This window comes from Gymnoscopelus braueri, assembly GCF_963280865.1.
Source record: "Gymnoscopelus braueri genome assembly, chromosome: 4".
Classification (NCBI taxonomy): Eukaryota; Metazoa; Chordata; class Actinopteri; order Myctophiformes; family Myctophidae; genus Gymnoscopelus; species Gymnoscopelus braueri.
The window spans coordinates 18848298-18860361 of record NC_137605.1 but is presented as its reverse complement, the minus strand read 5'-3'; the positions used below and the strand labels follow the sequence as shown (position 1 = coordinate 18860361).

The following is a 12064-nucleotide window of genomic DNA, read 5'->3' as shown; positions in this document are numbered from 1 at the left end:
TGCTCGTTTCTCTTCTCTCCTCGCATCGCCGAGTATCTGGTCGAAAGAATTTCACAGCTGTCTGCACATTGCCGAGAGACAATCACCGATAGATAGGGCGCGATCTAACTGTCCCAGGTGCTACTTAAGATGAGTAGCTATTTTAGAAATAGTTCCTGTTAAAAACCCTGAAAAGTTGAGAATTAGTTTATCATGGTATGGGAGTTGCAAATGAATTCATTAGCATTCACTCTGCCCGTAACCGGTAGCCCATACAAAGACCCTAATCTACGTAACTCCTCTGTGCTATTTTGGATGAGCAAATCAGAAAAGGAGGTTGGATTGTCATCATGAGATGCTGTCAGAATCGCATTTATAAACGATCTATGCGTGCAGGCACTAGATTTGGGGTTTGGTTTATTTTTCACAGACTGCATACAAATGCAGACTTCAAATAACGAAGATAGAGTTTTCTATATTGTGAAGGAGCTGTCCATCTCCTACAGGCCCGATCACCCACCCTCTCACTATCTCTAGGACGTACAAAACGTTGTTTGCATACTTACATTAATAAACATAGACATTTTACAGATATGCATCTAAACAAAACGCGGTATGAATCTGATATGTATGTCAGTCAGTACGCAGCGACTCGGGTGGGTTTGTGGTGCGGTGCCGTTGTCATGGTGACTGTGTGTGAGGCCTAATGTGTGGACCTCGGAGATTGTCGGTGCTGGTTCTGCATGCTTAGCTCCACTGTAATCCATTAAAGCCCCTGTTTCAACATGGCGTCATCTGGCATTCACACACACACACACACACACACACACACACACACACACACACACACACACACACACACACACACACACACACACAACACACACACACACACACACACACACACACACACACACACACACACATATGCATACACTTTCTCAGTCGATTGGCCGCCCTGGGCGTTTTCTCAAAATACGCTGTCACTCTGAGTCTAACTCACTCATGTTGTTACTCTTTCTCTCCCTCCCTCCCCATCTCTCTCTCTCTCTCTCTCTCTCTCTCTCTCTCTCTCTCTCTCTCTCTCTCTCTCTCTCTCTCTCTCTCTCTCTCTGTCTCCTGGAACACTTTGTGTGTGTGTGTGTGTGTGTGTGTGTGTGTGTGTGTGTGTGTGTGTGTGTGTGTGTGTGTGTGTGTGTGTGTGTGTGTGTGTGTGTGTGTGTGTGTTGTGTTGAGTCTGTCTCTCATTGAGGACAGCTGCACTGGCTGGCTATCCCTGAAATCTCTTCTGTTCCCGAACTGCCACATATACAGGCACGTGTAAACACACACACACACACACACACACACACACACACACACACACACACACACACACACACACACACACACACACACACACACACACACACACACACACACACACACTACAAGGCAATAATTCAAATTCTCTTTACACCACCTCCGTTCTCTGAAACAGCCACACACATGCGCTGAGATGTCATCATGGCTGCTCTTGCATCTCTCCCCCCCTCTCTCTCTCTCTCTCTCTCTCTCTCTCTCTCTCTCTCTCTCTCTCTCTCTCTCTCTCTCTCTCTCTCTCTCTCTCTCTCTCTCTCTCTCTCTCTCTCTCTATGTCACTACAGCTGTGCGTCAGCTGCCTGCTCCGGCCAGTCTGCTCAGAGATGAAGCCGCAACACAGAGGGTCTATAGGGAGACCCCCACTCACACATGCACGCGCACACTCGCGTACGCACGCACGCGTACACACACACAAGCATGGATGCATGCACATGCACACGCACACACATACACACAGCTGTCACCCCTCCTTAGGCCTCCTTATCTTAAGACCCCGTCGTCATGGAAATGCATGGACAACTTTGTCTCCCTCAACACCCTTAAAACCCAGTGTGTACAAAGGATTTGAGGAGTTGTGAGATGGAATGGAAATATTTCATGTTACAATTTAATAGGGTAAGCTCTGGTTTTTTAAGACTTAAGAATACAGAATAATCAGCAGTTCAGGAATGGTCATCAGTTTTTTTAAATCACACAGGTGGGATTTAAGGCTATATTGTCCCTAAAACCCATTTACACATACGTGTAGATGACTGAGTGAGCTTTCCAACCCTTTGTCTCAATGGAATTCCTTGGTTACATTCCAAACCACTAGATATGATATAATAAACATGTACTATTCCCTCAGGATAAATGTGTCATATTCAGTAGCCCAAAGTAAAGTAGGTACAGCACCAAAACAATGCACATATGAACAAATAACCAGCAATTGTCACAAAAAAAAATGCAATTTTAGAAATTCTTAGAAATTCTATTAACATTTTTGCCTATACTGACATGCCCAAAGTAGGGCCTCAGGTGGAAAGTGGTTAACTGACTCATTTCAATTTCAGCAAATGGTGCTTTGCTTTCATGCTGCTCACAACCATTTTGTAAGAGTGAAAGTCACTCTGTTCAAATGGCCAATATCTAATTCATTAGTGCTGTTCTGTTGTGTGCTGTTCTTTGTATGATAAGCTCACATATCTAAAGGCGGCTTTCCATATACATGGACTTACCTAGCCCCACCCCACACCGCCCACCACAGCGACGGTTTCCACTACAATGAAGTGGGTAGAGTGGTGTGTAAGTGGTACTAAACTGGTGCCTAAAAAGTACCCAGTCTTGGGTAGGTCTGAGCTGGGCTAAGCGGGGCTAAAGCTGTGAAGTATAACGCTGCTGCTACTGATTGGTCGGCTCACAGCTGTGTCTGTCCACTCAGGTCTCTGTAAAATGTAAACACTACGGTAGCAGTGTTGCCATGTCCACTTATTATAAGCGACATTGGGCTTATTTTTCTGTAAAGTTGCTTGTAAATATTGGTTGTACTTTTACTCCACTACAATTATCTGAAAACGTATTAGTTACTAGTTACTAGTTACTTTTCAGATATAAATGATTACATTATAAAACATACATTAACCACTTAAGCCCTATTTTATACCTAGGCTATTTGATAATAAGTGTCCTTTTAATAGACTTAAAACACCCCCCATGCCATACATACACTTCACCTTCCTCTTTTTCTCTTATATCTCTGTCTTTCCCATTTTTCGTCCACTCTTCCCCTATTTAACCTCACCTCTCTTTGCAGCTGCATTTATTCTATTCTCAGCCACTCGTATCTTTTTGCCCCATCCATTATTCACTCCACACACGGCCACAACTTTGCCCTCCAGGTGTGGACCATTAAATGAAGGTGGTTTGGGGTGTTTTGCCCGACTCTTAACCATTGAGTTGGAGAAATGGGAGATGAGTGACAGCTCTTAATACAGAAATGTCCGCCATGTAATGTTATGGCATTCACGGGGAGTGAATTGCGATGCCTAATTACCCCCCCCCCCCCCGCCTTCAGTCTCGCCTCCGTATGTAACCTTTCCAAAGGCAATGATGCGTAATTGTGTCGCTAGTCGCTACCTACCTGCCGCTTTTCCGCCCGGCTGCCTGCCTGTCTGCCTGACAGGGAGAAAACAAATTAGAGTGCACGAGAAGGCCTTTGTCATGTTGTTTTGTGGCCAGTTCTTACGGGGGATGTGTTCCCGCTGCTGCTGAGCAAGCTGTGTTGAGCGCTTTGAGACAAATGACTTTTTGAGAAGCGGCGCTGATCGAGACGGCTGATTTATCAACGGGAGAATTTGCCGTAGTGAGATCTGTAGCCATGGGTTACAAAAGTTAGTGTGTGTGTGTGTGTGTGTGTGTGTGTGTGTGTGTGTGTGTGTGTGTGTAGTTTGAAGTTTGAAGTTTGTGTGACAGAAGTGTTTGTGGTAAAGTGGATCTTAAGTGCCTGTGTTGCAACATGGTGAAGCAGCAGGCAATGAGTGTGATTTGTATATGTGTGTGTGTGTGTGTGTGTGTGTGTGTGTGTGTGTGTGTGTGTGTGTGTGTGTGTGTGTGTGTGTGTGTGTGTGTGTGTGTGTGTGTGTGTGTGTGTGTGTGTGTGTGTGTGTGTGTGTGTGTGTGTGTGTGTGTGTGTGTGTGTTGTTCAGATAGATGTTCTGTAGCATGACAAGGTAGAGCCGTCATGAAGCTGTGAAAATTCATAATGATTCATGGGGCCCGAGGCTATACAGGGGCCTGTAGTATTAATGTCATCATCTGTATGTTTTAAGAGGCCCAGTATCATATCTTTTCATGGGGCCCAGAATTCTTGGCAACTGACCTGCGTGTGTAATGCGTGTGTGTAAGTACAAAGGTCAAATTCATACATACCTCTAAGCCCAAGGAGGTAGTTGTGTATCACTCAATATTAGTGGACTGACTCTATTCCAACATAAAGAGCCTCAAACTCAGTCTCACGCCACAGGCAGCCTTCCTCTATCTAAACCATGACTCTGTTTTTCCTGTCATTTTGTGTGTGTTGTACTTTTATTCTGTACCACACAGCTATAGACTTAGACTCAACTCAGACTTAAGTCACAAACTAGACCTGGACTTCTGTGTTGTTAGTTCTGTGCGACTATAGTTGCATTGGTGTGGACTGGGCATTAAGAGTCAAGACTTTACTTTACTTTTTACTTTATTTGTTTATTTAGACAGGACAGAGCATATTAATGAACGTCACATGAACGTAAATACACCGGATTTAGCAAAGATGCTAATTTTCATCCGCAGTCCTCACAGAAAACAGAAAAACAGAAAAAACAATAACATCAGAAAACAGACAAACGGTGAAATACAATTACATTACATCACATAGCCTAAAAAAACCTAAAATATGATCACAAATGGTTGCAGCTTTGGTTTTCAAGCAACCATTTTTTCACATTGAATTTAACTTGACTTGCAACTTGACTACGGTACTTTGATTACTGACTGGTCACTGCCAAACTGGCATGGATATTCAATTATGTGGATGAGCAGAGCTGGAGGACTGGAGTCGGAATTGAGTTGCAAAAATCTGATTGCGTGACTTGACTTGACCTTGTCTCGAATTACTTCAGACTTGACTTGTACTTGCAATGAAAGACTTAAAATCTGATCTGCTGTACAGTGTTCCATTTCCACACCTCATCTTTTGACACAACTCCCATCTACTGTATTATTGACATGCATTCAGTTAAATCACATTGCCCTAACTGGGTGATACCTCCGCTGCTAGTGTCCACATGTGTTGTTATACTGATATCTGTTCTTACACCAGTCATGTGTGTTGTTGTTGTGTTTTTCTGATTTGTGATATGGAATCTTTCCTTGTGATCTGTCACCACTTTAAACGTTTCTGGCGATCTTCTTTCATGTTTTTTCTACCTTTTCATTATTTATTCAGAGTTGATTGCTGCACAGATACTCTTTCACACTCCCTGTTTCACACTCACACAGATACACATCTTACATCTGGCAGTTCTCCCAGTTCATCAATTAAGCCATTAGAGGATAAGTGCCTTGCTTAATTGTTTGTGGGAAGAGACACCAATTTGTAAGATACTTTGCTCATCCAGGTTTGATGAGCTATTCCAGGGTTTCAGTCTTTGTAATCCTTTCTCTCTCTCTCTGTCTCTCTGACAGGTATGCCTGTGGTCATCAGCGTGTCCCCGGACAGGTAACCAGGTGTGTTGCTGCTACCATGGCAATGCCAGCCTTGCGGCTGTTGCCCATCGTCGTGGTTACAGTCTTGGTGACGCTGGCATCGTCTGCAGAGGATCACGAGTGGCACTTTAACCCAGGTAGGTAAAAACGTCACACACATGCACACACGCGCACACCCCCCCCCCCCCACACACACACACACAGTTTCATTAAAAACTTTAACATTATTTAACATTACTTCAGATTAAGTCTTTATTCCTTACCACAAACAAAGAGACAATTTTTCAAAGCGTAGAGAGGAAGTCAAAGTCGTACTTGCTCTCTTCTTCTCTGCTCCTCCTCCACCTCCTCCTCTTCCTCTGCTCCCTGGAGCCGCTCCATCTCTTGAGCTCCCGACATTCTCCCCACGTTCTCAGACTGGAACGCCGTGTCTCTACCCATCCGCCATCAGCGGTTTTATTTGATGTCCCCTCTCTCTCTCGTCTCTCTCACTCTGTCTGTGTCACAGTCAGTCATGCGGAACCGGCGGAAGCGGGGTCGGCCAGCTCCGGACACTCGTCGTCCTGCCCGCTAATGTACAAGGCAGCTGGACAGATTTGTCTGCTGGAGGGGAGGGGAGGTCTAGTGAGGTGGAGACGCCAAAGGAGAGGGGGGTGGGGGGGGGGCAGCAGGTAGAAGCAGAGAAGACTGTGTTGTGTTCCTGCCGTGAGGTCAACCTTCTGTACCTGCAACAGCAGCTAGACTTTAATGTTACAGAATCACAGCACGACGGTCTGAGCCTCGGGGCTCGGCGCCCCACGAGACAAGAGTGTTAATGGAAAAAAGGGACAAGAAGAGAGAGAAGGTCAGGGAAAGAAAAGAGGTAGGTCAGCGTAGAGTGAGAGAGAGAGAGAGAGAGAGAGAGAGAGAGAGAGAGAGAGAGAGAGAGACAGTGTGAGGGTGTGAGAGAGAGAGAGAGAAATAACAAGACTGGAGACGAGCCTGCAGGGCGTGTATCACATGCAGCATGATGATGATGTAATGAAATAGGCACCTGTCCATGTGGCACAGGGTGGGGATGAGCAGGATGTGTGTGTGTGTGTGTGTGTGTGTGTGTGTGTGTGTGTGTGTGTGTGTGTGTGTGTGTGTGTGTGTGTGTGTGTGTGTGTGTGTGTGTGTGTGTGTGTGTGTGTGTGTGTGTGTGTGTGTGTGTGTGTGTGTGTGTGTGTGTGTGTGTGTGATGTTCGGGGGGGGGGTGAGGTGGGGGTGCTGTTAGGGTTTGTCCCTCAGCCCCACATTCCAGTCAACTGACTCACCGACGGCAACTGAGCTCGCCCCCCCACGTCTCCACACCCTCGCCACCATCATACACACACATACAGTATGCACACGCACACGCATGTGTACACACACACACACACACACACACACACACACACACACACACACACACACACACACACACACACACACACACACACACACACACACACACACACACACACACACACACACACACACCATATCTCCCACACCATATCACTGTCTGCCTCCGATATTGACACCCAGGCCCCCCCCCCTCCCTGCTCCACCTCTGTCTGTCTCCACAGCCTGACACCCCCCCCCCTCTGGAGACCCAGTCACTTCCCCAGCACTTACTGTTGACGGATGAGACATTCTAATGATTTCACCACTCGCCTGCCATCCATCCTTCCATCCATCCATCCATACATACATACATACATACACACACACACACGTACATACAATATATACACATCCCTCCATCCATGCATACATGCATGCATGCATGTATGTATACATATACTGACCTCTCATCTCTCTCTGGATGCTGCCTGCCTGGGACCAATCGTTTGATAATGCCTGCCATGTCAGCTGTCCAGGGGGTGATAACCGTGACCTGGTCTGCATTCTCTTACTGGGTTCTTTGCTGCTGTGGCTCTTTTCATGGACAGCCATGCTGGAGGCGTTATGTCTTTGGGTTGTCCGTCCGTCTGTCCCGTCCTTGCGAATGAAATATCTCAGGAACGCTTTGAGGGAATTTCATGACATTTAGCACAAACATCCACTTGGACTCAAGGATGAACTGATTAGAAGTATTTGGTCAAAGGTCAAGGTCACTGTGGTTAAAGAAAGGCACACAGTATAATGCTCCCACCACTATTGTGACCCAAAAGGTGTGTCTGTTATCAAACGATTGGTCCCAGTCTGTCTGTGGCGAGTATGTGGGTACGGAAAGCTGAACAACACCGGAGCGAGCTGATAACGTGGAGTCTCGCGCCACGTTTTAAGCTTGACTTATCTTATAATAGCTTACTCTCATCCACACACTAGTATGGTAACCTTCACGTAGGCTAAGCTTACAGTTAAGTCACATCTCTTCCCATCACCGTATTTCCCCCCGCCATGGAGACGAATTTGCTGAGAGCTCAGGCAACAGATGAGAAGAGAGCAGTTTAATAAAGAGAACAGCATTTTATTTTCCCCCAACATCTCAGCCAGCAGGTCAATCTGGGTTATGAGGCATGAATACAGGAAGTTGTCGTGGAGATGACATAAACAACCAAAAGCCCTGTGACCAATCACAGACGCAGACAAGTCTGATGGAAATATTAAGTTTCCCCTGGACATCTGCATGCTTGTACACATGAGACCCCTGCTGCCGCTAACCTCTCCATCCGGTCTCTGGCTGTCAACATGGCAATCTGTCTTTTTTTTTCTATCCTTTTTCTACCCCTGTTTCTATCCCCCCGTGTCTCTCTCACTCTTTCTCTGTTTCTCCCTCTGCAACCTCTCTCCCCCTTCCCTCTCTTCGGTTCTTTTCAATTCAGTTCAAGTCACTACATGCTTCATTAGCGTGGCTATCAACTGAACACGAGATACAATTACAATTAGGAACAGCGACTGAAAGTAAATAAATGAGATAATAAACATCTGTTCCACCAGATTCTGCAGTGGCATTGTTTTCCACATGTATTTTTCAGACTAATCTTAGAATGGATTCAATGAATAATTTTTCTTATCAATCTACACAAAGACAAAGCAAAAACTGGTTTTAGGGAGTGTTTTGTAAATGTTTTAAAATAAAAGATTTAAATATCACATCAAGTATTCAGACCCTTTACAGGGTCCCCACGGTCATGAAATTCCTGGAAATATTTTGAAATAAAAATTTAAAAAATCCAGTACTGGAAAAGGTTTGGAATTGATCAAAGGTCCTGGAATTTATCAAGGGTCCTGGAAAAATATTTGGCTATGCATTGTTTTTGGCTATTGATTTTGTTAACACAAAACATTTTCATAAACATGTATAACATTACACAAAATATGTAACATAAGTAGTTTTTCGCCGAACGGGTTGTGTGATGGCAGCCTAATGTATGTCTCAATTGTTTATTATTTATTACAAGCTCACAACGTGCTGCAGCGTGATGAGTAGTTAGCTTGTAGAGCTGTTCGTTTGTCACGTGACACCAACCTGGCAACTTGGGCAGGTTGTGTGTTTGCTGTCCCAACAAACAATTGCGAGCAACATGTGAATAGTCGGTGAAGCGTAAACGAACACAGTTAAAATATATCGGTTGAACTAGTAGTATGATCCACAATGCCAGGGAAATGTTTGTTTAATAATTTGTGGCTTACAAATGAAAAGTTTAAAGACTGGGTAAAGCGAGAAGAGGACCCGCAAGTTATGCCACAAATCTTAGCCGGATACTGTACTGTTCCTAAAATAAATGGCACTTTAAGTTTACCACTCTTGATTTGTTTTACATAATTATGTTCATCCCTCCTCGTGTCTGACAGTATCCTCTTGTTGAAAACTTAATAGGAAAAACATAGGAAAACCTACAACAAAAGTGTAATTTAAAACATCCTTGCATCCTTCATTACTTTTAAATTCATAAATGGGGCAAATGCAAGGCAATATTATTTAAAAAAATAAGTCATACGGATGCCATAATGAGTCTTGTATTCCAGTGAGCTATGCCCTAATTTTGCACGAAATTTTGAATGGAATTGTACCATTCTATGCTTTATTTTTGCTACACTGCCTATCTTTGGGCATTGTACATAGGAGTAAGAGACACATTATTGCGCTGAATGATTGTTATATAGGCCTGGAAATTGGGCTAAATATTCTGGAAAAGTTTTGGAAAAGTTTTGGAAATTCATTGCTAAAAATGTGTGGGGACCCTGCCTTTATTATGAGACTTATAATTGCTCTCTGGTGGATCCTATATTCTATCAATTAAATCATCCTAGAGATGCTTCTGCAACTTGACTGTAGTCCACCTGTGTGTAATTGACTTACATAACCATGAAAGGTCTCACAGTTTATGGTGTACAGTATGTCGGAGTGAAAACCAAGCCATGACGTCAAGTGAATATGCTCTGTGCATAACTGTAGTCCCAGGTTTCCAGAAGGTGCCATACCTGTTTCCTGATCCGGTTCATTTTCCTATAGCTTTAGTTTGATTGTCTAAGCAGCAATCAATCAAATGACCTAGTCAAATCAGCCAATCAAATAAAGCTATCAGTTTACAGTTTACAGTTTAGGCATTTAGCAGACGCGACTTACAGTAAGCAAGGACACAAGATAATCATAATACATCATAATACACATAATACATCAAATGCATAAAAATAGTAATCTAATAATAAAGTAATACATAAGTAAACCAATAATCTAATAATAACTAATACATGCGTAAACCAAGAACCTAACCATCAGCCTACATTGAAACTATTCACACTATAGGATGCCAGGTCAACAATGACCTGGCATCTGTCTACATAACATGCTATCTAAGTTACATTTTAGCCTTTGCATAATCCTGCAAGGTCGTCAAGGCTAGGGCAAGTGCTACGGGCTGAAGTGGAGGCTGAAGAGGTAAGTCTTCAGATTACGGCAGAAGATTGGGAGTGAGCCTGCAGTTCTAATTGCAATGGGGAGTTCATTCCATAGTTTGGGAGCCAGAAGGGAGAAGAGCCTGGGACGTGTGGAGCGTTCTGACAGTTCTGACAGCTATAGGAAAATGAACTGGAACAGGAAACGGGTGTGCCACCCTCTGGAAACCCCAGGACTATGTTTATGCACAGAGCCAATTGTTCGTAGACCTGCGAGACAGGATTGTGTCAAGACACAGATCTGGGGAAGGAAACAATAAAACTTTGGTAGCCTTGGAAGTTCCAAAGAGCATAGTGGCCTCGGAACCAACAACAGTCTTCCTAGATCTGATAACAGCTAAACTGTTATCAGGGACAAAGAGCCTTCATCAGACAGGTAACCAAGAACATAATGGTCACTATGCATGAGAACCAGCATCCCTTTGTGGAGGTGGGATAACCTTGCAGAAGGACAACCATCAATGCAGCAGCAGCACCAATCAAGCCTTTATTGTAGAGTTGCCAGACGGAAGGCATTCCTCACTAAAAGGCACATGATAGCCCACTGGGTGTTTGCCAAAGACATCCAAATAACTCCCAGACCATAAGAAGTTAAATCCTGTGGTCTGATGAAAGGAACATTTAACTATTTGGCTACCTTTCTCAACGCTTTGTATGGAGGAAACCAGTGTATGAGCATCACCCAGTACCATGCCTACTAGTCAAGCACAGTGGTGGTAGCATCTGGGATGTTTTTCTGTAACAGAGACTGGGAGACTAGTCAGGATAGAGGGAAAGATGGATGCAAAAAAATATAGAGCAATCCTCCTGAGTGAAAATGTTTTCCAGAGTGCTCAGGATCTCAGGGTTGAGCGAAAATTTTACAACAAGACAAGATCCGAAGCATTCCGCCAAGAAAACGTCCTAGAGTGACTTTAGGAAAACTGTGAAATTCCTGGAGTGGCCCAGCCAGTGTCTGGACCTGAACCCAGTAGTAGAGCATCTTTGGAGAGACCTGAAAATGGAGGTGCACCAATGCACCACCACCATTTTGAGGCATTACTGCCAAATGTACTTTAACCAAGTACTAATTGAATGGTCTGAATACTTATATAAATGGGATATTTATTTAATATTTCAGTCTTATTATTATTATCTAATATTTTGTACACTGTATAACCAGTTTCTTTCTTTGTCACTGTGGAGTATTGTGTGTGTATATTGGAAAACTAATGTAATCCTTTGTAAGATGAGATAAAAGTTTAAACTTGTACGTAGTATATACATTTATAAATGATATAGTATGAAGTATGAACTCAAACCTAGGAGACTGTGGGTAGATGTGTCTGATATGGTGTCTGACTCAACAGCACACACCCTGTTGCAGTATACCTTTTTAATAAAAGATGTGAACTCTCTCTCTCTCTCTCTCTCTCTCTCTCTCTCTCTCTCTCTCTCTCTCTCTTCCAGCTCAGTGTCGTTATGCCCTTGGGATGGAGGACGGCACCATCCCTGACTCTGACATTACAGCTTCCAGTGCCTGGTCAGACTCCACTGAGGCTAAACATGGACGGTAATGAGGAGTGTTTGTGTGTGTGTGTGTGTGTGTGTG

At 44.0% G+C, this 12064-nt stretch overlaps 1 protein-coding gene across 4 annotated transcripts in view; it reads left to right on the top strand.

Annotated features, from left to right (window-relative positions):
• The window catches only part of ddr1 (discoidin domain receptor tyrosine kinase 1), a 68204-nt gene that overhangs the window by 16593 nt on the left and 39547 nt on the right, over positions 1 to 12064 (top strand). For all 4 annotated transcript variants that reach the window (XM_080427648.1, XM_080427649.1, XM_080427647.1 and 1 more), the window contains exons 2-3: positions 5545 to 5702; positions 11923 to 12025. In XM_080427648.1, coding sequence (XP_080283774.1) covers positions 5603 to 5702; positions 11923 to 12025 — 203 coding nt within the window. In that variant the 5' untranslated portion in view covers positions 5545 to 5602. The remainder of the gene's footprint in view (positions 1 to 5544; positions 5703 to 11922; positions 12026 to 12064) is intronic.